The 25,566-nt window shown below is 31.8% G+C and overlaps 6 protein-coding genes across 7 annotated transcripts; 4 read left to right on the plus strand and 2 right to left on the minus strand.

Annotated features, from left to right (window-relative positions):
* Window positions 1-3,143: 3,143 nt before the first annotated feature.
* Window positions 3,144-7,690, plus strand: LOC105631509 (hypothetical protein). The gene is made up of 3 exons (XM_012213650.4): window positions 3,144-3,528; window positions 3,733-4,467; window positions 6,852-7,690. The coding sequence occupies exons 2-3, from the start codon at window positions 3,961-3,963 to the stop codon at window positions 7,488-7,490; spliced, it is 1,146 nt and encodes a 381-aa protein (XP_012069040.1). The 5' UTR covers window positions 3,144-3,528; window positions 3,733-3,960; the 3' UTR covers window positions 7,491-7,690.
* Window positions 7,691-8,472: 782 nt separating this feature from the next.
* On the minus strand, window positions 8,473-12,334 carry LOC105631508 (IAA-amino acid hydrolase ILR1-like 4). The gene is made up of 5 exons (XM_012213648.4): window positions 11,705-12,334; window positions 11,444-11,569; window positions 10,203-10,517; window positions 9,309-9,437; window positions 8,473-9,042 (listed from the first exon to the last, which is right to left on the minus strand). The coding sequence occupies exons 1-5, from the start codon at window positions 12,050-12,052 to the stop codon at window positions 8,635-8,637; spliced, it is 1,326 nt and encodes a 441-aa protein (XP_012069038.1). The 5' UTR covers window positions 12,053-12,334; the 3' UTR covers window positions 8,473-8,634.
* A 3,059-nt stretch (window positions 12,335-15,393) lies between these two features.
* On the plus strand, window positions 15,394-18,372 carry LOC105631506 (F-box/LRR-repeat protein At3g03360). 2 transcript variants are annotated; one of them, XM_012213645.3, is made up of 4 exons: window positions 15,394-15,486; window positions 16,078-17,553; window positions 17,677-17,850; window positions 17,976-18,372. In XM_012213645.3, exons 2-4 carry the CDS (start codon window positions 16,150-16,152, stop codon window positions 18,186-18,188), a joined length of 1,791 nt encoding a protein of 596 aa, XP_012069035.1. In that variant the 5' UTR covers window positions 15,394-15,486; window positions 16,078-16,149; the 3' UTR covers window positions 18,189-18,372. The 2 variants fall into 2 exon arrangements, with proteins under 2 accessions (XP_012069035.1, XP_012069034.3); XM_012213644.4 differs by having other exon boundaries at window positions 15,425-15,486; window positions 16,149-17,553.
* Window positions 18,373-18,680: 308 nt separating this feature from the next.
* LOC105631507 (Mannose-binding lectin superfamily protein) lies at window positions 18,681-19,918 on the plus strand. Its single transcript, XM_012213647.4, has 3 exons — window positions 18,681-18,828; window positions 19,100-19,333; window positions 19,410-19,918. The coding sequence occupies exons 1-3, from the start codon at window positions 18,826-18,828 to the stop codon at window positions 19,782-19,784; spliced, it is 612 nt and encodes a 203-aa protein (XP_012069037.1). The 5' UTR covers window positions 18,681-18,825; the 3' UTR covers window positions 19,785-19,918.
* On the minus strand, window positions 19,919-21,533 carry LOC105631505 (small ribosomal subunit protein eS19x). The gene is made up of 4 exons (XM_012213643.3): window positions 21,362-21,533; window positions 20,745-20,835; window positions 20,459-20,642; window positions 19,919-20,227 (listed from the first exon to the last, which is right to left on the minus strand). The coding sequence occupies exons 1-4, from the start codon at window positions 21,443-21,445 to the stop codon at window positions 20,155-20,157; spliced, it is 432 nt and encodes a 143-aa protein (XP_012069033.1). The 5' UTR covers window positions 21,446-21,533; the 3' UTR covers window positions 19,919-20,154.
* A 1,453-nt stretch (window positions 21,534-22,986) lies between these two features.
* LOC105631503 (charged multivesicular body protein 1) lies at window positions 22,987-24,092 on the plus strand. The gene is given in 4 exon segments (NM_001308683.1): window positions 22,987-23,311; window positions 23,806-23,969; window positions 23,972-24,031; window positions 24,033-24,092. Coding segments are annotated over 4 exon segments (609 nt in total).
* The last annotated feature ends 1,474 nt before the right edge of the window (window positions 24,093-25,566 follow it).

Consider the following 25,566-nt stretch of genomic DNA (forward strand, 5'->3'; position numbering starts at 1 on the left):
AATTAAAATCCTTAAAATAATATGCCCTTACCATATTCAATATATACCTTATTTAATATATAATATAATTTTTTAATTTATCCAATAAAAGTTTAGATTTAAATAGAAAATTAATACAACCATCAATTTAATTACCTTTATTTTTTCAACTAATAAATTTGCAATCCTTGAAGATATCGTATTCTTACTAAATTTAATATATACCATGTATAGTATATAATTCTATTGCTTATTTTATCTAATAGAATTTAAATTTAAATAGAAAGTGAATATGACCGATCAAAATTAAATTATCTTTATTTTTTTAATAAATAAAATTAAAAATTTAGTGCTATTTTCGCCAATCCCTAAATTCATTAAGGATGTTTTGGCAATTTTTATTTTTACTTTTATATGTTATACGTCACTTCCAATGTAGAATTTAATAGAAAAATTATTGGCAATAAGGCATATTAAATAGAAGTAATTTAGAAAATTAAAAAATCAATTATCTATATCTATACTTTTATTATTATACTATATAAAAATGTGGAAATATGGGGAATAATGAAATTTTCAATATCATCCCTATTGAAATTTTGAATATTCTAAAATAATATCAATCGTAGCCAATTCAAAAGTTATATTTTATAACAATGAGTGTTTGGATGAGTGGTTCGACACTCTTCTCTCTTAAGTAAGGTCAAAAAATACTCGCTGTAAACACTTTATCCATTTTTGAGCTGATCCGGTGTGAGCATGATTTAATTCTAGCCCAATAGGCTCAAGATACACCGGTTAGGACAAAAAAAAAAACGTTTTATTATTTGATTGGACATAATTTCTTTTGATTATATATGATTTTTAAAAGTTATTTTTTAAATAAATACATGTAAATAATAAAACAGAAAAAAGTATACTCATCTTTTTTTGTATAGTTGTAGGAAAAATTGAGCGTTTATTTGGTGATGATAGAACGTTTCTTTTTATGCAATATTTTTTATTAATTAATTGACTTTTATTTATTTATTTTAAATTTTGCAACTTAGAAAAATAGAGAAACAAAATTAATCCTAACATTATTTGTTTTGTAATTTTCATTTATTGACTTGGCTATAATCTTTTTTTTTTTTTCTATTGACATCAAATTTCATTAAATTACAGCATTTTCAATTAAAGAATGAGTTGATTTTTGAAATTCAATTTGATAATTTTTTTAATATAATTTGTTTCTTGTTATACATTGAGTTATATTCTTAATAACAATTTTTTTTTTCGTTACTGAATTAATTTGTAATTACTTTCATTTTAATTAGCAAAAGATTTATATCTCCCTTATAATAAATAGATGACTTATTGATTATAATATTTTTAATTTTTCTAATATTTTTTCTATTATATTCTAAATTTGTTTGATTTGAAAGAAAATAATGTTTATAAAAATGAAAAAAAAAAACTAAAACTATATATTTCTGTTGAAGAAGGGATTGATTTTTAAAATTCAAATTGATAATTTTTTAATATATATATATATATATTTTTTTTTTTTCTGTATATTGAGTTCCAGAAAGAGTTATATTCTTCGTACCAATTTTTTATTTTTTATTTTTTTTTTCGTTATTGAATTAATTTATAACTGTTATCACTTTAATTAGCAAAAGATTTACATCTCCCTTGCAATAAATAAATGTCCTATTGATTATAATTTTTTTAATTTTTTTATTGTATTCTAAATCTGCTCAGTGTTTATAAAATTGAAAAAAACTAGAATTATATTTTTCTATTTTATGTCACTTTTTTTAGGTTTTTTACATATATGCGCATGTGCTCCTTTCTCTAATGCATTGGGTAAGTAATATTGTCATTATTGTCAAAATAATAATTATTATTATTAATTTAGATCATCTGCTTATTTCTTTTCTTTACCCAACAGTAAAAAATAATTTATTTTTATTTTTATTATAATTGTATATAGATATTGATTTGGGGTTGAGGGTAGGAGGTTGGCGATTGAGTAATGACTTGATTTTATTTTCTTTTTGGGCACTTATGAAAGTTTTAATAATCTACATTTATAAATTAGAGATTAAAGGATTAGGTCTAGAGATTGAGTTGAATTTTATTTTGAGATCACTTCACTATATATATAAAAAAAATAGAATTAAGTACATGAGAAGTAACATTACAAGTAGTTTGTACCATAAAATCCAATACAAATTAAGCAATTGTATTTATTTTAATCTAAATAAAAATTTATAGTTTAGTATTATATAGATAAAAAAAATTAAAAAAATATAAATACATAACAAACATAGTTAACATGCAAGACATGTCATAAAAAAAGACTAGTACTTTTAAAATGAAAAAATGGTTTATTGTCATTGCGATTTTAACATAAATAATGATTTATTATAAAAATACAGGACAATATTTACGAAATTATTGATTATAATTTATCATCCCAAGTGTTTGGAATAGCCTTACAACGGAACAAGGAAAATTAAAATAGTACTAGTTTTGTTTCATAATACTTGTTACATTTGAAAAAATAGTTTGTTTTAAATACTTGTCACTGGTTTCAATGAATAATAAATTCATCTTGTCCATGTTTATCATTTGTATATGACCAATAATTATTACTTTAATTTAATTGTTTCTTAGAGATTAGTATTAAATTAAGGGTAATATAATCAATATATTTAATAATTTATTATAGTTTAGATAAATTTAATAATTTTCTTAAATAACGTGAAATTTCAAATGTGACAAATATTATGGAACAAAGTTACTACTTATTGTTTTCCATTTACATAGAAAAGTACGTGCATTTACATACATAAGATAAATAATTTCAACAAATAAACTTTTTCTTTGACAATGATTTTATTAAATTTCTAGTGCAATTTTAATTAAAATTCAAAGTATCAACCAAAAAATTAAAAATTTCAAACTTTAAATCAAAATATAAAATGTGTAAATGAAGGTTTTTTTTTTTAAGTCATATCAATTATTTCTTTTCTTTAAAGGAAAGAAATGCTTAATTGCCAAAAATAGTGTAATTAATTATTTAGTATTACTATTTCATAGTACTTGTTTACAAATAATAAAAAAAAAATTGTAATGGCCCACCTGATAATGAGGAAAGCCCAGACAAAAATCCACGAAGCGCCTCCTCCTAGGTTTTTTCACTCCCACAAGGCAAACGGAGCTTGTCACTCTCTTACTGGCTTTTTCTGTTTCAACTGTTCTTTTCATTTAGCTTTGCCATCAAACTGCTAAACTAGTCTAGAAGAACTTTCAAGCTCAAAACCATCCCATCCCCACGTTGCATGTCTATTGAAATTGAAAGTTCAATCCCACATTTGGGAAATCCCCTCAAAACTCATCTCTTTCTCTCTCTTCAATAAAAGCTGCCTCATTTGAACAGGTGAAAACCAGAAACTTTTGAACCAAAACCGATCCACAGCTTAGTTTTCTAAACGGTTCTCTCATTTACTTTCAAATCTTATTTAAACCCACCTTCATGGTACTCTCTCACCATCCCACATGGTAACAATACACTTTTTCTCTCTCTTTTTTTTCTTTGCTATCTTAATGGCTTAATCATGTTACATGTTGTTTGCATATCTGCCATTATTCTTGGAAAGGGATTGTATTGATCTTATAATTCAAATTTCTTCTTTTTTGACCATAATTCCCTGTTTCTCAAATACTTATTTGGTAAAGTTCTAATTTTTTTTTCCTTCTTTGTAGCGATTTGGTTCTCCTCAATCCTCATGACTTAATGCCTCGCATAGGTTTTGTTTTCCAGAACCAATGGACCAATACCCATGTGGCAGTAACCAAAGTTTATTCTTTACTAATATCTTTATAAGATGCTCTTAAAGAGCCTTATTCTTTCATGAGGGATATTTTGATGCATTTTTGAGTATTTTAGGATTTAATTCTTTTGGAAATTCAATACCCAGAATTGAAATTAAGATGGCATTGGAGAATGGCAAGGAGTCTGGTATTATTATTAGATTCAATCAGAATAGACCTCTGCCATTGAAACTAATTCAATTTACCTTATTGTTTTTGGTTCTGGGTCTTGGGATTTCGATCATCAGTATGTATACGTTTCGATATTTTGGAATCCAAAATTTAACTGCTGTGTCTAGGTCCAATCTTATTTATCCATGTTTTGAACCACCAAATGATTTGGAGAATTGGATTAGGCCTTCAACGAACCTGTTGCATAAGATGAATGATACAGAGTTGTTTTGGCGTGCTTCATTTGTTCCTCGAGTAAAGGAATATCCTTTTAGGAGAGTTAAGAAGATTGCTTTCATGTTCTTGGCAAAAGGACCACTGCCGTTGGCACCTCTTTGGGAGAAGTTTTTCAAGGGGCATGAAGGGCTTTATTCGATCTATATTCATTCGCTGCCATCTTATGTTGGAAACTTTACCCCATCATCAGTGTTCTACAAGAGACAAATCCCGAGTCAGGTATTTGCAATTTTTTTGTATTCTGTTTTTATTTTATTACGGAAATATGCTATTTTATTGTAATTCTCTCTAGAATCCGCTAATTGTGTTTGTTTTTCTTTTTTTCCCTTTTTTTAATCAGAAGAAACCTTTGATATTTCCATAATTTGCACAAAAAATTGTCGCCTCCTATTAAAAAATCTGTAGTCATTATTTGTCGCCCTTTGCCTAGGGCTGCTAATAGAATTCTGTTGTCTGTTTCATGATAGTTCTTGATTTGTCCATGTGATGCGGTTGAAAGTTGAATAATTTTCTGTGTTGTTTTACCTTCATATCTTCATTTCTGCAACTCTTTTTGATAGGTTCTTGAATTGATTTCCTATATCATTGAGACAGGCTTGTTCATTTCTTACCTTTTTTCTTTTCTATTGCAAGATCCCTTTGTTTTATCTTATGCTGTTTGATTATCTTTTTTTTTTTTTTTGGTTACTACTCAAATGGAATCAATGGAAAACAGAGGACGGAATCAAAGTTTCCCTTTTATGTTGACGAATGATATTTTCATTCTGAAGTTCTTATCATTGTTAGATGGTTTTTGATGATTTTCTTGGCAAAAAGCCAGAGATTGTGAATCTCTAGTCCTTATGGTCGGTCGTTTAGTTAGTCTTCTTATTCATAGGCATTAAAACCTATTTATTGCGTAAAGACTGGCAACAGAGTTTTTTTGGAAAAAATACAGCAATTTAATTAAGCCTATGTTGAGAAAGGCTTGATCGGTGGTAAAGAAGATTGGATCATTTCCTGAAACTGCAATTTGCTTAATGCTCAATAAGAGTGCTCTATCTAGCTAGAAGGAGATTGTGTAGTTAAACTCTATACACAGGATGACCATTGTAGCTAACGTACAACACAGAATAAAGTTTGCATGAGCTTGTTAAGTAGGGAATATAATATCAATATAGGGATCTTTTCCTTTCTTGTTTGTGTTGACAATGGAATATTATCTCTAATGTGTCCTTTAATGTTCAACTTATATGCTTAACATTCTTCTGTAATACAATTGTAGGGCATTGAAATTTACAGTTGTTGAGTTATTTAAAAGAAACGTACTGTACCATGAGTTCATAGTTATGCTTTAATTTTTCTATTACAAGAAATATCATGTCCCAAATGTATGCAGTAGGAAATAGATATTCCAAATTTTTAAGAAGTTGGAGTTGTCTGCCACAAGTGTTCTTCACTTGAAGAGTTTCTTTGTTCCTGTCATTTTGTTCACTTATGAACAAGTATCTGCAGCATAAGCATTTGCCATGAAGCATTGAGATAAGAATAGTGAAATGAATTTGTCAAATCTGTTCTTGAGACTTTCTGCTCCTACTACCCATAATTATGAGATATGATAATGGTTGTAAGTTTGAACCGGTTCACTTTCATTGTATTTTATATGGGAGTTGACAGAAACAAACTTATCTATTATTTTGGATGGAACACTATTGGACCACTTCTAAACATAGTTTTTAGCCTGTTTGGTCATTTGTGGTAATTAATCAAGAATATAGGTGTGCAAGGTTCTGCGCTTGCATTTGTCAATACCTAAGGAATAATCTTGCAACTTTTGTTGTTGAGCAATGGTGTATTGGTTGTGCCATTTGTTGAGCCCTTAGAAAATTAGTGCACAAATACATTATTGTGAAATCCATCCATTTGCTTTTCATTTTGGCCTTTCAAAATCAGTTTCCTCTTGGTAATTGTCACTTCGGATGCTAAACTATTGAGCTTCTCTCTGTACTATAAAAGAGAGTTTTACCTTCTAATACTTAGTGTCTGTTTGCAAAGTGAGGAAATGGCGTACAGAATCTCTGCTTTTAGCCACAGTAATGAAGGAGGGCAAACTTGAGTTGCTTAATGAATCAAATATCTGCTGAAATAAATTAGGATGTGTATCTGGTGATTGGAATGAACAAGAAATGGCAGCTTCTGCAAATAGTTAATGATGTTACAATCTCTGTCTAAAGACTTGTGGCAAAAGCAATGGACGAAAAGAAATAACTTTTTTTTCTGGAAAAAAGAAAACTAGGTCAAATGAAATTTGTCTCTTCTATGGTTAAGCGCAGATATTTTTGCTGAACCTTTTTTTGGCACTTGGCAAATCTTGGAAGTACTTTTTTTTTAGATTTTCTCGAGGAGGAAGTGAAGGTTGGTTAGCTGATGGAAATTATAACCATTATCTTCAGAACTTTTCTGCAAAGCATGAGCCTTTTTGTTTAGAGCATATAACTTACCAAAGCTGCTGAGTGTTGATAATTGCTTGGCAACTCTATTTCCCCAAGAGTTGGATTAGCACATCTATATTTTGCACACATTCTTACTTGTAATAATCATAATTCCTTATTGATTCTATGCAGGTAGTAGAGTGGGGAAGGATGAGCATGTGTGATGCTGAGAGGAGACTCCTAGCAAATGCAATGCTTGATATCTCCAATGAATGGTTCATCCTACTATCTGAGGCATGTATTCCTCTTCATAATTTTAGCATTTTCTATCGCTACATATCCAGATCGCGGCACAGTTTTATGGGTTCATTTGACGAACTTGGTCCATATGGAAGAGGACGCTATAATTCAAACATGCAGCCAGAGGTCACACTTGAACAGTGGCGTAAAGGGTCTCAGTGGTTTGAGGTGAATCGCAGACTCGCAATTAACATAATTGAGGACACCACTTACTACCCCAAGTTCAGAGACTTTTGCCAGCCAGCATGTTATGTGGATGAGCACTACTTTCCTACAATGCTGAGCATCAAACTTCCACATCTGTTGGCGAACAGAACACTTACCTGGACAGATTGGTCAAGAGGCGGGGCACATCCAGCCACATTTGGGAAGGCCGATATCACAGAGGAATTCTTCAAGAGGATATTTGAAGGACAGTCTTGCACCTACAATAACCAGCCAACAACTGTATGCTATCTGTTTGCAAGAAAGTTTGCTCCGAGTGCTTTAGATCCTCTATTAGCTTTAGCATCTAAAGTTTTTGGGTTTTGATAGGCATATGGTGGGTTAGATGCATACTTTGAGCAAATGTTACCTAGGTATGGGAATTTAGACCTGGCTGATCTATTTCAAATGAGTTAATAGGGTATTTAAACATTGATGTCAAAGCATTTCACTTGTATAGTTATTCAGTTCCTAAATCTCACTTTTAAAACATCTTCAATTAATAATACCATAATTTTCTTCTGCCACTCGGTTGGATTATAGTCTTTTTTTTTTTTTTTTTTTATGCAAATACACTGATGTGGTAGAGAATTTTACATAAAAGTGTGAGAGGTCATGTTTATTGCTTTGCTGAAGTTCTTACTGATGTAAGAGAAGCTCTTAATAATATACTGTGCTAATTTTTTATGCAAGTACTGGAACAAGAATTAGAAAATTTTTAGTATCCTGAGTGAAAAGGACTGGACCACAAAATTTGTGCAAGCAGGTGAGGGTGGTCCTGCAACACAGCTTTAGTAGGTAAGTGGTTATACATGCAAATGCCTTGTCTAGTTCTTTACCAAACCAGCAAGTGGTCATTATCTATAAAGACAATTTTTTTATCCTGTGAATTCGAAATTTTGTTCGTGGAATCTTTAAAAGAGAGTTATGCCTGGCCACAAAGTTCTTATTGTTAATTACATTGCTATCACTTTTTTCTTTTTGGAATTTCTTTTCAAATGATCATTACTATAGGGTTTGTTTTTTAAGATAATTAGCATTATTAGCAATCATCTCCCCATTTGGTGGGGAGGTAAGGTGGGGTAGTCTGTAATTTGAAACTGCTTCAAATAAGCTGTCAATACTGAATTCTGAAACCATTGCCTTTATGCACCAAAAAGATGAACAAGCATCACCTACCTAATAATGTTCATCTGAAAGCAAAAATGTAATTACTGGCTTATTCCCCACTCAAATGCAAAATTGCAATTCACAGCCCAGATAGCTTTGTAAAGCTGCTTGAGAGTCGGAATTAATTGCGAACAAAAAATGCAAAAAATACTTAATATCCTGATATTGATAGACCAGTTCAACTAGAATAATAAGTCATATATACATCAGAAGAAGAATCAGAACATTGACTTGAAAAAATTTCAAGGTTTTCAAGTCAACAAGAAAATTATATTGATTGTAAAGGCAGACAACAAGCACCTCACAGTTCATCATGATGCTTTTCTTCCAGCAAAGGAACTTCCAGTTGGGATTCAAGAAGATACCTAGCAGCCAATGATGCATGTAGTGCAGCACCATAAGGAAAGACATCCTCGTTGATTTCAAAGAAGGGAGTGTGCACGTATTCAAGCCGTTTGCGTGTCTCATTCTGCATTCCAATAAAAGCAAAATATCCAGGTACCACCTCTTGGTAAAATGCAAAATCCTCAGATCCCATCAATGGTTGCATATCTTTCACTTTATCAATGCCAAACACATCACCTGCTACAACTTTGAAGTACTTGTGCAACTGCTTATCATTTATGGTAGGAGGGAAAAAGGGCTTGTCATTCTGGAGAAAATTAATAGTTGCTTTACACCTCTGCACAGAAGCTTGCCCTGTGATGACCTGTCATTTAACAGGAGACACTAATAAATCATGGTTGAAGTACAATAACAAGAAGAATATAAAAATGTCGACAGGCGGTAGAGAAAAGACTACATAAGGAAACGAAAACCATGGTTTATCAATTTAGGTTAGAAAAAAGAAAACACACTCATAAATCATTATGTTGCATCGCATCATCATCAACAGTATAAAGCTCAAAATTCAATTAAATTTGTCGCGTCATAGTTATTTATCATAATTGATAATTCACAATTCAACCACCACACCTCCTCAATTCGCTGCCTAAGTTGCATAAAGCTTTCCCGTGAAAAGGCCCGGAAGGTGCCACCAATTGTAACGGAATCTGGAATAACATTGAATGCACCACCTCCTTGGAATTTTGCAACTGTCACCACCTGCAAGTCAAACTTCAACTTAGGTGGAAGCAGCAGCAACTATAATGGTGACAAATATAACAACAAATTTCATCACTTTGACACACCTAGAATTTCCTCCTCAATTCAAGAAAATAGCCAAGTGTTAATTATTTTCAGAGGATTGATTTTTTTGGGGGGTGGTTTTTTTAAAAAATTAACCCAAAAGAGCCTGATTAGTCATAAAGATTGGAGGAAGAAGAAGTATATCCTAATTCTTTTTTAGCAGATTCTCACTCTGTCATTGGATGAGGAAAGATACCACCAGAATAAAGGTACTGATATCCTCGTGAAAAATAATCATTTACATCCTCAAAATTAACAGCCATTCAATCGAATACACAGGAGAAATAATGCACTCTATTCTCACTGCTTATAGTCATGCTTTCATAACTGATGGTTTCTCAAACCAAATTATCAATCACAAGAAAAAGCCATACACCGAGGCACTTTTCACGTCTGAACCTCACTTTCAGAATGGGTAGATCTAGGATATGCTTAATTTTGTAAAGAGAAAAGGGCCTGACTTGATCATTTACTAGGAGAACTTAACAAAAAAGAGTATAACTAGGTGAAAAATCAAGCATCAAGTGAACCCAACAAACTATAAAAAAATAGAGAGTGCTTTATATATATGTGCAATAAATGCAGAAGAACTTAAAATGGCAGCTGTAGAGTTTGTCAATTTCATACAAGAACAGAGCAAAACATAAATAAAGCAATACATTGAACAAAAATGAAAGGTACCTGTGAGTCCAGTGGATCAGCTTCCCGTGAAACAAGATGTTGTAAGCTAACAATCACATTAGAAGCTGCCAATATTGGGTCTATTGACTGCTGAGGAAGGGCAGCATGACCTCCTTTCCCGCTTATTACTGCTTCAAAAAAGCCACTCCCAGCCAGTAGAGGACCTGGTCTGGATGTCACTTGACCAATTGGCAAACTGGGGTCAATATGTAACCCAAAGATAGCATTGACATTCTCTAATGCTCCTTCATCTATCATCTTCTTTGCCCCACCACCTCCTTCCTCAGCTGGTTGGAAAACAAGAACAACTGTACCCTAATAAATTAACAAAAATTGTAAAGTATCAGGCATCTATGAAATGGACGATTTACAGTCCATCTCCTCTCCCTGTTCCATAAGACACACTTTTGTTCATTTGAGCATAAGAGGACTGAATCAGAGCTCTTGAACCAAAAGCAGACAATTAGTTTCAGAAGCTAACTTCAGGCAAAACAAGAGTTATTTGCATGTAGAGAACGCGAAGTTGACTCAATGTCATGTTCTACTCAAAATTTGTCATGGCAGGCATTTTTATAACAGTTAGGCATCAATTGCAGATCCCCTTCCCTGCACATGATTTGATATTTCTGTGATTATATATTTTGTGGTTTGCTTATTATACAAATTAAGATAGTGAAAAAAGTAATATAGCCCAAGAAGCATCTCCTTCACATACTTTGATGCTGCTATCAATATTGAAAGTTAAACAACAATCCCAGAGATTAATCTAACATTAAAAGTTATGAATTGAAGCTATATCATAGTGAAACGTATATATTTCATTTGCACGTATAGAGAAACTTACATATTTCATTTGCAGGTATAGAGAAACTTACATATTTCATTGAAATGAATAACCCCTGTCCAATTTTTTCTAATTAATTCATAAGACTTTGGTGAAGATTTGCTTTTGCTTTCTCTGACTTTTAATTACTCAAAAAACTCACTTCAAGATATTATTTCAGCAAAAGATGAATTATCTTTACAGTCAACTCTGTTCGATATTGTCAAAAAAATAAAAAATAAAAAATAAAAAAGGAAAAAAAAAAGACAAGCAGAAATACCAACATCCTAAATTCCATGCCTGTATTTGGAAGAAGATTCTTCTATTTCCCCCACTAGCTAATGCCCATGTAAATTCGGTCCTAATGCAATTTAATTATTTGCTCTCAAGGGTTTAGAAACTAATAGGCCAAACAAACCTTCAACTCTTCCTGATGCTCTTTAAGGATCTTTGCAGCACCAAGAAGCATTGTGACATGAGCATCATGTCCACAAGCATGCATCTTTCCAGGAACTTTACTTTTGTGCTCCCACTCCACCATTTCCTATCAAATTCAAATACCCAGCGATTAAATTCTCAAGAAAATAAGTACAAAATTAAATCACCAAAATCAAAAAAAGAAACATATTATTAGAAATCCACCTAACATGATTAGCCTTAAAGAGGATAAAAACAAAACCTGCATAGAAAGAGCATCCATGTCTGCCCTTATTGCTACAAAGGGAGGTTTGCCAGTTCCAATAAAGCCAACCAAGCCTGTAACTGCAAGTGGATATTTATATTCAATACCCATTTTATCTAATTCTGCTCTAATAAGCTTACTAGTCTCAAATTCCTCATAACCCAATTCTGGGTTCTCATGTATCTTTCTTCTTATACCCACCATCCAATTAACAAGCTCCTCTCTTTTGGCATAATTGAGAAACCTTGTTGACAAATCCGATGACGACCCATTTAAGCTCAAAATCGGAGTCAACAAAAGAAAGAAGACGACCCAAACCAAGGTAACCCACCTGAAAATACTCATGGTATCAAAAGAAGCAGTTAACAAAGGAGGGAACTTTGGTTTAGAATTTAGATTTATGATGACAGAAATTGATAATGGAGAAAGCAGATGCTGCAGCTTTTCTGGATGTTAAGTGTGAATTCAGAGCAGTCAAAATCGAGGAATGAAAAAATGGTATTGGATTGTGGGACTGTGGTGATTGTTTATAAAGTGGTCTCCACTTGCTCTTCTAAGGACAACAGGGGCGATTTGTTTGCTTTTGATGATGGAGTGGCGGCTGATTTTTGATGGCAATAGCGATCTTTTTGTGACCGAATTATTTGTCACGGACGCACAACCTCTCCACAAGTACTAGGACTACCAGCCCGTGTGCCAAAATTTCATTTTTCACGTGCTTTTATTCTTTGTTTACTATTATTATTATCTTTTTCCATTTCTATTCTTTTTTTAACACATTTATCCTTACTTTTTAAAAAAATATACGACTTCATTCCTATTTGGTTCATCAATTATTTAGGTTTTTTTATTACTTTTTGTTCACATAAATAAACATTATAAATAAATAGTATATTTTTAAAAAAAAACAAAAACGAAGTAATTAATTTTAGCATAAAATAAAAATATAATGATAATTTTTCCTTTCCTTGTGTATTTTGAAATTAATTATTTTTCTTTTATGTTATATTTATTTTATTCGTGAAAAAATTAATATATTTAATAAATTATAGTTTATAACCATCATTATTATTTCAAATGATAAATTTAAAATTTTTCAATTGAGATTATGGAGATTATCTTATTTTTTCTTACTCATCATCCAATGGAGCTTATGGTTATCTTCAATTGGACATGGAGGACTTTAAAATATTTTTGAAATTAATAATATCTACATAGGATTTTCTAAAATTCAATCAAATAATATATATTCAAATTAATATTTTTAGAATTTAATATTTTCACTTGTTGAAAAACCGCACTTGTATTGCAATATTATTTTATTAATTATTATATTAATTTTTTATAAACTATTATAAATTATCAAACTGTTAAGAATAATAATCAAAATCCTACTTAAAATAAATAATAATGATCAATATCAAAATGATTTGTAATAAACATTTGCAATAGCCTAACATTGTAATTTATATTATCAAAGTAAAACAATAGTGGATGAACTAACCATATGTTGTTACGTGGCAAATGACTAATTAAAATAAAACTTAGAAAATTTCATTATTTAATACATTCAAGTATTTAGAATTGATTTTAAATAATAGCATAGGCGCTCGAAATAGAAATTTATAGAGAAAATCATTAAACATTAGAGCTATTAAAATTAAATTATTAAAATAAATAACTAAATCCAAGAATAATTATTCAATTCAATTATTTAGATAGATGAAAGGAATAAATTTTAATAGATGTAGGATGTATATAGATATGTAGTTAGATTATATTTGTAATTAGATACTAACACTAAAAACAAAAATTACTAATTATCTAATTATTTTATATTAATGTTAAATTAATTAATTAAAAATATATAAACAATTTATTCGTTTACATTGTTCTCACAAAGAAGACATACTCAAGGCTTGACTCCTGTTATGCAACCAGTTGGGGTTGGAGCTTCAGAGCTAGGAGGCAAAGAAAGTAAATGTGGACAGTTCGTGGGATTCTTTGCTTCAGAAGGTAGATAGCTGTAGTTTTACTTCTAGAATAGTTGATTAGATTTTAAAAACTTATCAATATTTATATTAAATATTAAATTGAAAATTTGTTTGAGTTGACCAATCAAAATACAGAAAAATAAAAAAAAATTAATTTTTTTAAAAAAGAAAAAAATAAAGTTGAATGAAGAGAAGGCCTCAAACCTTCTCTTTGTTTCGCTTTTATATAGATATATAGATTAGCAAAATTTTGAATTTTTTATCTTTTGAAAATTAAATCTGCGATTTTTTTTTATTTTAAATATATTAAAAATTTATATATAGTATATATATCTATCTATAAAAATATATAATTTCTAAAGTAATGGATGTTGAGGGAGAACATCTTAGAGTATGAAAGTATTCTTCTGGCGTTTTAACTTTTTCGCATTATAATTAATCTTGTTTTCTTGCATTTAATAAATATTAAGTTTTTTTTTTATTAAGCAATGGAGTTATAATTAATAACATTAATCAAATAATGGATTTATAATAATAAGGTTAACTAATAAAATAAAATATAATTTCATTTCATTAAGATTAATTGCATTATCATTAAATCTTTATATATCTCTTGTAATTATATAAAAAAAAAGATTTGAATTGAATGTATGAGAATTTCAAAATGAAAAAAATAAATAATTATGTCAGTCGAATTAAAATAATTTAATTACAATAATAAATATTTCAGTTTATTAATTAAAAAATTATCATATTTAAGTAATGATCATATAATATCATCTTTCGTTATTTAATCAAAATATATAAATAAATTATTTAAATTAAAAAATACAAATTTAAATCGCAGTAATTTCATTCATTTAAATTTATTAAAAAATATATAAAATTACATAATTCGCGTATCATGTTATACATGAATAATTTATCTATAAAATTAGAATAAACCATCAATAATAGAGGGATGGAGTTGGTAAAAAATCATACGTACAAAGATTCCAAATAACATTAAAAAAATCTTAAGAATTCTTTAAAATATTTAAATAAAAATAATTAATTGTACAAATATAAAATTATAGTAATAAACAAACAACAAAAGATTCCCAAACTTAATTGGTTATCTGGACGAGGAAAGTATTGATTTTTGGTAGATTCTATTAGCATATTTACATCAATATGATAAATATTTTTTATTATTAATTTTTTAATAATTGTTAAATTATGAAATAATGTGGCACCAACTCTTATTTAATAATTATGTCACTTTCAGAAATTATTTCGCAAGTCTAACTATCTTATATCAAATATAAGATAAAGATACGTTGAACACAACAAATATATATAATTTATTTGTCATTCTCAATAATAAACTTACTTGTCATTGTTGTTACAGTTGCATTGACAAAATTGGTGTTTTATCAATTTTTTTTTTAATAATTTCCACCGTTTCTAACGGATAACGATAACTTGTTTTAAAATGCTTTCATTATATTTTAATTAAAAGATTTTATAAAATAATTTTAACATTATAAGTTAAATAAAAAAAAAAAGTTAAACGGCTAGTTAACAAGAAAAGATGGAGGTAGACTCATTGGGAGCCCAATTTAATAAGGCGATGGTTTAAAGGGCCCAAAGAATTATGGGCTTTTATAAATACGCGGCGTTTTGTTATAGTAATTATCAACATATACTTGCTCCACTACTGCGTAAGTTAAAATTAGAAAGAAACCCTCACTTTAATTCTCCTTGGCTGCGTCTTGATTTTCTTGTTCTCTTCAAATTCTTGAGGTAAGCATTTCGAATTACCCGTTTCCTTCTCCTGGTCTAGTTCTATATCGTCTTCTTATCAGTCTTTATGGTAGTTTTTACATTGGGATTGGAAATTAGTTGCATGTTGATTCTTGGTGTCTGCCCGGTTACTGGGATTGTGAAATTGCGAAAATTTTGCGTTTTAGGTTAATTGAAATTGAATTTGAATCAGGGGTGTTGCTTTTGTTTTCGTTATTGTTCCTGAAACAAACAGGGCAGCCTGACTAGAATTGAATTTCCTCTTTTTACGAATTCAGAACCAATGTTAGGCATTAATTCACCAATTTGTTATATTTTCTTTATTTTCTTGTTAACCAAATAAAGTAGATTTTGTATCATGAAGTTTTTGTCTATGCGTATATTTATGTATTCTTTTTTCTGGACATTATGTTCATTATTCTTTTATGTGCTTGGCTCATCGGAAAAGCTTATGTAATGAGTGCTGCAGTTTTTTATCCTGACGTGCAACTTTGTTGTGATAATTGTTGTTTGAGCAAGTCCTGTTAATTACTTTGTCCTTTCTACTTATTTTCTTTTGGGATATTCTGTTATCTATTATATTTTTCATAGGGCGTTGAACTGTTTTGCATAGCATATGACTCGGTGAATGGGAAATGATTTGAGAAAGAATCTTTCTGCAGAATGAGAAAACGACCTTCATGTGGGAGTGAGAAGAAATTCTTTGTCACAGAAAAGGCAACTGACCTTATTGCATGTACCTCTCGAGTGCCAAATCATTTGGCAAAACATAAGACTAACCAGATTGACGGAAACGGAAGTGCTTGTCCTAAAACAAAGCAAAGTAGAATAGAAGTGAAAGCTATGGACCAATGCCCTGACTTGATCTCACAATTACCTGAACACATTATCCATCACATCTTATCTTTCCTGCATTGTAAAAAAGATGCCGCTCGAACCAGTATTTTGTCTAAGAGGTGGAGAGACGTATGGTTTTCCTACTTCATCTTGGACTTTGACGAGCGCAAGTTTCAAAATCAAGATTGGAAACTCCATTTTTACTCTAACAGGCTATATCGAAAGATCAAAAAGAAGAATGATATGGAAGTCAAGAGGAAGTCTGAGGTATTTAGGAATTTTGTTGACAAAACCCTGCAGAGCCACAATGAGAAAAAATCTGTCATTAGAAAATTTATGCTTCATTTAACCTCTTATGATTTGGAATTAGCTGATCATGTGGACCGGTGGATAGATTATGCAATTAAAAGCAACATCCAGGAGTTAGATATCTATGTCCCAAGCAAGAAAACCAGATGTTATCATTTCCCTCAATCTGTCTTTGCTGCTACTACAATAACTGCATTAAGGATTTCCGGCTGCAAGTTGGGAACTTGTAATGATATTAAGATGTTCAGTTTGAGAAAATTATGGATTGGAAAAATCCACATTGATGAAGAGAGAATTGAGAATTTCATAGTTAATTGCCCTTTACTTGAAGATTTGAGGCTCATACATTGCAGTGGATTGAAAACTTTATTGCTTTCAAATAATAAAATTCATAGAATCGATATACATCTTTGCCATGCACTGAAGAAAGTTGAAGTTCTATCACCAAGTCTTCAAAAATTTTGGTATCATGGAAAGAGATCAACGCACTGCAAAATCGATTTAGCTGTGTGCAAATCTCTAAAGAGCTTGACTTTAGAAGATTACTACATGAAAGATGACTCGTTTCAAAATCAGCTTTCTAGTTTTCCTATCCTTGAGCAACTGAGCTTAAGTAAATGTTGTGCCTTACAGAACATTACTATTTCAAGTCATCTGCTAAAGGTGCTAGCCTTGAGAGACTGCGGACAGCTGAAGGAGGCTGACATAAATACTCCCAATCTTCTCTCTTTCGAGTATAGGGGTCAGAAAATACCTTTTTCTTCTTTGAACCCTTCCCCTTTGAGGGAGGCAAAGCTTTATTTTGAACAGCCCATGTTGAACTACAATGACGACTTTGAGTTTCCTTTTCATGAGTTGCAAAATTTCCTTCGGAAGTTTGACAATTCCAAGGGTTTGAAGTTGGTAGTCCGCTCTAAAAAGGTATCTTCCTTATCCTGTACTTGTCCTGTTCTTTTATTTTATTAATTAAAAAATTCTAAATTGTTGTTGTCATCCTTACAAAATTTAATTTCCTTTTTACCTTGCCTGTCATGGTAAATCAAGAATGCCATTATTCATGAAGACCTGAGAGAAATATTGGTTCCTCGAAACTTTGGTCTTAAGCTTGAAGTTGTCAAATTATCAACTAGCTTGGAAGATATACTAGATAATTTATTGCAGACATGGCATCCAGAGACACTGTCAATAGTATCATCTGGCACGAGTAATTTCCCTGAGGTATGATAGTTTAATTACTTATAATTGAATTACATATATATATTTTAATAGAATTCTATTTGTGGGTGGGAACATATATATTTTGGGAACTCACCATTTTCTCTGTTGTTTTAATTCAACTGCAGCAAGTACACAAGAAAATAGTGGATAGAGGAGAGGAGCCAGACTGCTGCAAGTATAAAGTTTCAAGCAACAAATGTTGGCGGCATTTTTTGATGAATGTCAAAGCTGAGAACCTTGGCGACACTGAATATAAGTCTGATTGGGTTGATTGGTTGAAGTCATCTACAGATATCGTGAACCAATTGAGTTTTTTCAGATTAGATTGGAAACAATGATAGACTTGGTGGATTGGTCCGGTTGCCTGAGAATTTGAAACTAAATGTAAATCTGATGACAGTTTGAAGATACTATAGGAACTTTTTTATTTTCTGGTTAGACCTTTTATTTGTTTTTGAGTTTATGATTTTGAAAACGTGTATACAAATTGTTTGAGCATCAATCTCAATCTGCTTTCAGAAACATCCACCATCCATTTACATATTCTCGAGAACAACCTTTTTCTATTTGGTCAATCTTTGTGAAGTAATGGCAGGCAAATGTCAATACAGCAGAGATTGAGGAATATGATTTCTAGTAGAATAAGGAATTCAGGTTATTCTTCCATTACTTATTAGTTTACCTTACAACAATTCAACAACTGGAAAGCATGACTTGTGTACATGAGAAGCTATTCTTGGGAAAAGCTATAATACAGGTTCAGTGCGGAAAAGTTTTTAAAAGTGCTTTGAATCATGGAATTTGCTTATTTGTAAAGCAGAAACTAAATTTTTCAGTGCTTAGAAGTTAGAATCTGATACTGTGGGACCTTCCACAGGTTCCTCTATATTATATAGTACAGCTTCCGATCATAAATCATCTCACACAGCAAGTGTTAGCTTCTGCAGATTTCTACTAGGCATCTTTATCTTCCATATGGTAAGGTTCTTCGTATTGGCCTCTTATTAATCTAGAATTTATGTCTTGGATTTTGAACTTCAGATCCTAAACAAATTTGAAGAGCTCTGAGGTTAGATATGCATCCTAAAAATCATATCTAACCGAGTTTAATGTTTGAATATAAAAGAAGAATTTTTATGTCTTATTTCACTCAAAACAAAACAAAGTAAGAGACAAACTAGGACATCTCTTGGACATGAAAACCATTTCTGTTGCAATTAAGAACTTGAGCATGCATAACTTTTTCCAGGAAAATAGCAAAGGTGGAAGGGAACAATCTAGTGGAAAAAGGAAGAGCATACTTGTAGGACCATGGGGAGGAAATGGAGGGACAAGCTGGGATGATGGTATATACAATGGAGTAAGAGAAATCACCATCGTTTATGATCGTTGCATCGACTCGATCCAGGTGGTGTTTGACAAGAACGGCAAGCCTGTCATCGGAGAAAAACGCGGAGGAGTGGGAGGCACCAACAGAATTGAGGTTAGTTCCGCAAATCATCAACCACCAATCACGTACTAATCGTCAATATTATTAATGCATTGGATATTGTTTTCAGATTAAGTTGCAATATCCAGAGGAGTTCTTAGTGAGTGCAAGTGGCCATTACTGTCCCGTCGTTTATGGTGGGAGTCCGGTGATTCGATCACTGACACTGAAGAGCAACAGAAGAACATTCGGACCATATGGAGTTGAAGAAGGGACACCATTTACATTGTCCATGGATGGAGGCTCTATTGTAGGATTTATGGGGAGAAGTGGATGGTACCTTGATTCTATTGGGTTTCACTTGTCTCGCTCTCAATCCACCAAGCTTCTTCAGAAGGTTCAACAAAGGTTTCAGAGGCTTACTAGTTCTGTTTCAAGATCACGTTCTATTAATAAGGATAGTGAAAAGGCTTATTATGGAAGAGCAAATACGAAGAGCATATAAAAGCTGTTTATGTAATATGCAACCTCATGTTTTATTGAGACCTTGTATTGTGTAATTTGGTATTATTTTGTTTAATTTGAACATGATTGCTGGACTTACAGATTAAATAAAATACAAAATGAGTTGCAGAGCAATTAAGATCAGCACAAGTTTGTAGTTTCTTATCATGCCAGAAAAAAAGATAATAAGTAAAACCAAAAATGTCAAAAATAACAAAACAAGCTGGTGGTTAAACCATTTTCACGAGATTGAAACCAAAAAAAAAATCCGACAGATAATCTGGTTTCTGCAATAAAATTTCTCCAACAGACTAAATCAGAAAGCTAAAACTACCAAAATTAACTGGTATTCTATACGGTCCATTGGTTCATCATGCAGCAACCACAATCCGTCCAGCCACTTGGTCAAGATCCCGTTGACCGCTAGAAGTGATTCTCCTCCCACTAGCACAACAACAAAAATATGCAAATCAGCACATATTATAAATTAGCAAGAGTGGTCGGGTGGAACAAAGGATTGAGAGGCAACAATATAAAAATGAAAACAGAATTCCGCTAGGGTAGACTGAGGCCAGGGCAACATCCATTCTTAACAAACCCACATAAAAACTTCAGCAAAACAGAACTAAAATTTAAGACGAGGTAGAATGAAGCCTAAAGAGATTCAGAGCTCACCCCTTTGGGTCAACATCGATAATGTTCATTGTCTGCAATTGTTGAAGAATGTGACGAGCAATTGAACCACTGCTCTTGCCGAAATGAGGTGGACGACTTCCATTTCTCTTGCTCCCACCATAGATTCTACGGAAAGCACCCACACCAAGGCCACCCCTCAAGTAAATCTTCCTTGCCATGGAGGCTGCAAACAAAATAAAACATCCAAGAAGTAAGAACATCTCAGAGTTGCTTCTCCAACTTCATATTCAAACACCCAGCGAGAGTTGGGGAAAGAGATGCTCACCGGCTCTAATGTAGTACCAGTCTGGATCATAAGGTGCAAGCTCCTTGAGTGTTCCAGTTTTCACAATATCAGTCCAGGGAGGCAACTCAATCTGTTGCCAACAAAGGTAGACAAATTAAACTTCTTCCCGCAAAATCTAGATAAAGATCACATAGCATACTAGAAGTATCAAAATTTTTGAAAATAGAATTTCAAAAGGCAATTATGACAAATATAGAGATAGAACGAAAACTAGTCACGAATATTTCAAGAAAAAAAAAAAAAACCTACAACTTCCCTAACGTCTCCGAAGCCTTCAACCATGCCTCTCCTAAGTGCTAAAGTAAATAATTTCCTACTACTTCTAGATAGACCCAGTTCATGACTCCAAAATCATCAAATGCATAGTTACAGAACCATAAATAATTTCTGCATCTAAAATGTGAAAAAAATGACAAATCTTTCAATCAATCAACAAAACCTACTAGTAACCAGCAAACAATGAATGCCTAACCTATCAGGGAAAAAGAAGAAGTGAATGTTCAGTGCTTATAACAGAGCAATTCAAATCGGATTTAATATGTAAAACGACCTCGAACTCTATTATAATGAAAGATAAATTTAAAAGCCTTGAATACCTTGCCGGATCTCTTGAGATGGGAAGCATAAGCCTTGACGAACTCGTGGGGAGACACGTCCTTCACAGTTCTAGCAGTCGCCATTTTTTCAGTCGCAGCTAGAGGCCTTCTGATTGCAGAGCTAATTGTGTAAAGATAGGCTGTGTCTCTCAGTAGGGTTTTTGGTTCACAGGGTTTTCGGTATTTATAAATCGGGTCAACTATTCGGACTAACCCAGATTTTGGTTTATCGGTATTGGGTAGGGTGCTCAGGTCGGGTTCCGGTTTTAAACAATTGGGCTCACTTTGTGTGGCCCATATAAGTTTATTTAAATTTACATATAAAATAAATAATTAATTAAAAAAATGAAATATTACTAATGACAGCATAACTATATGTTCAGAAAAAAAATTATCTAAACATTATATTAATTCTAATAAAATCATGTATTAAACATTAAAAGCTAATAATATCTTAGCTTTTTTTTTTTTTTTTTCATAATCTTTCTATACATACAAAATTATGACTTCTAATATTATTGTTACTTTTAGAATAACAATTCAACATATCCATCAAAAGAAAAATAATTAGAATAGTAAAATTTAGGTATAATTACCTTAATTTTTTTTTTTAAAAAAAAAAAGAAAAATACAAAGTATATTACCTTGAAGAATAATAATCAAATAAGAGGCAGATAACATAATCTCAAAATTGAAAACGAGTATGATGAATAGATGCTTTAGCAAGTATGTTATCTTAAATATTTTTATATTTTTATATTTTTCAAGCATATATATAATATGAGTTTTCACGTACTTATAAAAGTTTATATTTTTTTAAATTAGTTAAGAGGATAAATACCAAATTAGTTTGAAGTAATCTATGAAGTTAGGTTGAAGTTAATTAGACCTTTTTTTTTAGTTGATAATGTTTATTTAATTAATAATAATTTATTAAGAGTACATAATTGAATAATCTAATTAATTCTAGCTTGAATTGAAAATTTTATTAATAAGGTGATATTTAGAATTTAGAGATCACTATAATATTTGGCTCAAGTTAATTTATTTCCATTTCAATCTAATTTATAATTGATTTTAAAATTATAAATTTATGATAATATTGATGTAAAAAAAGTATAAATTAGATAAATTTTTAAGGTGAAACGATGTAGATTTAGATTTTATATATACTTCCATGAATGATATTTTTTATATTAAACGATATTTGTTAAAATTACAATATGTTTAGTGCTATATATATATATAAATATTTATTTGATTAATAACTATAATAATTTGAAAAAAGATAGCACGAGCACTATATAATTAATTAACGATGTATTTAATAATTTAATAAATTATCCAAAATAATAACCAAATCTTTCTATCTTAGAAATTTCCTAATTTTGTTCTACGCAGGAGTTGGCCATCGACACGGTCACGCACGCGCGAACACGCAGCCAAAGGACAATTCTGTAATTTGCTGATCACGTACCTTTTGCCTTTTCATCTAAACATAGTCTCTAACGAGTCGATCAACGATCGAATTTAATTACGCGAATCCTATCTCGGTTTCTCTGATTCATCGTTGAAGAAAACTAGAAACCCTAGAATTTGAAATTTGTTGATCTCCAGTTTCAACAATGGGCAACACAGAGAAACTGCTGAATCAGATTATGGACCTCAAGTTCACATCAAAATCGCTGCAAAGGCAAGCCCGAAAGTGCGAGAAGGAAGAGAAATCGGAGAAACTTAAGGTAAAGAAAGCGATCGAGAAGGGGAATATGGATGGTGCTCGGATCTACGCCGAGAACGCCATCCGGAAGAGAACCGAGCAGATGAACTACCTCAGGCTCGCGTCTAGACTCGACGCCGTTGTGGCTAGGCTCGATACCCAGGCTAAAATGACAACCATTAACAAGTCCATGGCCTCCATCGTTAAATCTCTCGAGTCTTCTCTCGCTACAGGTAATTGGTTGGTATTGTCTATAATTTGCTGATTTAGGGAATCCATGATTTTGATTTTTTTTTTTTTTAAAACGAGGCTTTTTTTTTTTTTAACTAACTGCTGTTAATCTGCTGAGAAATGCATAAGGTCAATTATGAAAAAGGAAAGCTCGAGTACTATCATATAATGTTAGGTATACCGGCATGAGTTTAAGGAAATCTGTAATCTTTACGTTTGTTCATAGATTTTTCTTCTGATTATAATTGACTTATAAAATTTAATGATTTGTAATCATCATGGATGCTTGATAAGGGGTATCTGTCAGAACCGAAAAAGATGTACTTTTTTAGTTGAACTGTTCGGAAATGTCTTCAATGAAAACTAAGAATCAATTATTGGCTTATGTTGTGGATGATCCTGGTGGATACTTTGCTGACTATTATGTCTTTGATCAACTTTAGCTTTGTTTTAAAATGTTTTTAATGATGGTATTGTTAATCATTGTTGGCTACAGGTAATTTGCAGAAAATGTCAGAGACTATGGATCAATTTGAAAAGCAGTTCGTAAATATGGAGGTCCAAGCAGAGTTCATGGAGAATGCAATGGCTGGATCTACCTCACTATCTACACCTGAAGGTGAGGTCAATAGCTTGATGCAGCAAGTTGCTGATGATTATGGTTTGGAGGTCTCTGTTGGGCTTCCTCAGCCTGCTGCACATGCAGTGGCAACCAAGTCACAAGAAAAGGTTGATGAGGATGATTTGTCAAGGAGACTCGCAGATTTAAAGGCCAGGGGATAAAAAATGTAATGGGATCGGGTCTTATGGCAATGTGATACTTCATTATATCTACATATATGGTACTCTGAATTATGTTTCATGCCAGAAACTTATTATGTAAATTTAGATAATTGGGATTAAAGTTATTCTGTACGACTCTTGCTTGTTAAATATGGGTGGAAATGTGTTTGATTGCGCAATCTTTCTGAGGAGAGAATATGCTGTGATGGGGTGAGATCATATGCCTATTTGACCTAGTGCATCTAAGGCCTCTGTGCTGACCTCTGATAACTTGAACTTGCACATTTGATTAGTTTGTGAGTTATTTACGTATGCATCTTGGTTTTCTGTTGGTCTGTAGGAGTTATTCCCTCTGCTGTGGGTTTCTCCCTTGGCTGTGAAGCATAGGATTTATACTAGTAGCCCGGCTTCTTGTTTTCAATCGAGTAGCATCCTACAGTCATTGGATGCTATATTTATAGAATACTATGCTTTGTGCAATTCTTCTGTAACAAGCTAGAGATGGCCATATCACTATGAAGTGAAATGGAGATATATTATATCTCTAACGCCTTGTGCTGATTTATCTATATTCTGTTGGCATTTTTATGGAACCAACTCTATCTGCTTGATCTAATTTGAATGTTATTATACTGCTCAATGATGTCCGCTCGTTGGGGTAATTATTTTGTGAAATTTTCTTACTGAGATACTCATGAAAATGGATATTAATACCTTCTCTCCCTCATTTGCCATTCCTTAAAATTCTGTGCAGTACAGTCAAAGCCAACGTATGGTAACTGTAATATCGTCAAAGCCAATTTAAGTTGAAATCCAGTGGGGTGATTAATATAGTTATTGTTTGTGGTTTCTGGATTTTATTTTATCAAAATGTATTTATTTATTATTGTTTAATTGCTTTAAAAAAATTGCCATAACATGAACCGTTTTTGTTGATATAACTTTTTACTATTCACGAAAACAAAAGGAAAAAATAAAACTCAGCAGTCCTAGGACATTTAATTTGTACTTGTTGATTGATGGGTTTACTATATCGTAGCTGTTGTTTGTTTTTTTTTTTCTAATTTTTTCCCCAGTAGCCATTAGGATAATTGATTCTCGGGATAACTACTTTGGCTAGGAAGTTTCCGCTTGGGATGAAAACTCCCAAATGCAATTTGCGTATTCTCGCTCAAGTATTTTCGGGGGAAGTGAACGTTGAGTTTTTGGATAGATGAACGAAAAACGACAGCTTTGCTGGCACGGCGTTTAATTTTTAAATATAAGTTTTAATATTTTGGCGTATAAATACCAAATCTTGTCCGAATTCAACCAAATTTTGATTCTGATATCCCCACTATCTGAATTTGTCAGCAGGCTCTCATTATTTGACATGCAGACGACAGAATTTCACAAGTGGTGAGAATTGTTTATATCACTACCCTGAATGGAAGAACAAGAAGAAGATTGAAGAAAGAATAAATGCAAAATCTAC

The sequence above is a fragment of the Jatropha curcas genome, chromosome 1 (genome assembly GCF_041381405.1).
Source record: "Jatropha curcas cultivar XTBG-Jc1 chromosome 1, XTBG_Jcur_1.0, whole genome shotgun sequence".
NCBI classification, from domain to species: domain Eukaryota; kingdom Viridiplantae; phylum Streptophyta; class Magnoliopsida; order Malpighiales; family Euphorbiaceae; genus Jatropha; species Jatropha curcas.

Excerpts from the sequence above, each read along its gene's own strand:
- LOC105631509 (XM_012213650.4), top strand. The coding sequence starts at position 3,961 with ATGGCATTGGAGAATGGCAAGGAGTCTGGTATTATTATTAGATTCAAT. Across the intron at positions 4,468-6,851 it reads AGAGACAAATCCCGAGTCAG|GTAGTAGAGTGGGGAAGGAT; the intron begins GTATTTGCAATT and ends GATTCTATGCAG.
- LOC105631506 (XM_012213645.3), top strand. The coding sequence starts at position 16,150 with ATGAGAAAACGACCTTCATGTGGGAGTGAGAAGAAATTCTTTGTCACA. Across the intron at positions 17,554-17,676 it reads TGGTAGTCCGCTCTAAAAAG|AATGCCATTATTCATGAAGA; the intron begins GTATCTTCCTTA and ends TGGTAAATCAAG. Across the intron at positions 17,851-17,975 it reads GCACGAGTAATTTCCCTGAG|CAAGTACACAAGAAAATAGT; the intron begins GTATGATAGTTT and ends ATTCAACTGCAG.
- LOC105631507 (XM_012213647.4), top strand. Across the intron at positions 19,334-19,409 it reads GAGGCACCAACAGAATTGAG|ATTAAGTTGCAATATCCAGA; the intron begins GTTAGTTCCGCA and ends TATTGTTTTCAG.
- LOC105631508 (XM_012213648.4), bottom strand. The coding sequence starts at position 12,052 with ATGAGTATTTTCAGGTGGGTTACCTTGGTTTGGGTCGTCTTCTTTCTT. Across the intron at positions 10,518-11,443 it reads AGCATCAGGAAGAGTTGAAG|GGTACAGTTGTTCTTGTTTT; the intron begins GTTTGTTTGGCC and ends TTAATTTATTAG. Across the intron at positions 9,043-9,308 it reads TTAGGCAGCGAATTGAGGAG|GTCATCACAGGGCAAGCTTC; the intron begins GTGTGGTGGTTG and ends GTTAAATGACAG.
- LOC105631505 (XM_012213643.3), bottom strand. The coding sequence starts at position 21,445 with ATGGCGACTGCTAGAACTGTGAAGGACGTGTCTCCCCACGAGTTCGTC. Across the intron at positions 20,643-20,744 it reads CTGGTACTACATTAGAGCCG|CCTCCATGGCAAGGAAGATT; the intron begins GTGAGCATCTCT and ends TTTTGTTTGCAG. Across the intron at positions 20,228-20,458 it reads ATCGATGTTGACCCAAAGGG|TGGGAGGAGAATCACTTCTA; the intron begins GTGAGCTCTGAA and ends TTGTTGTGCTAG.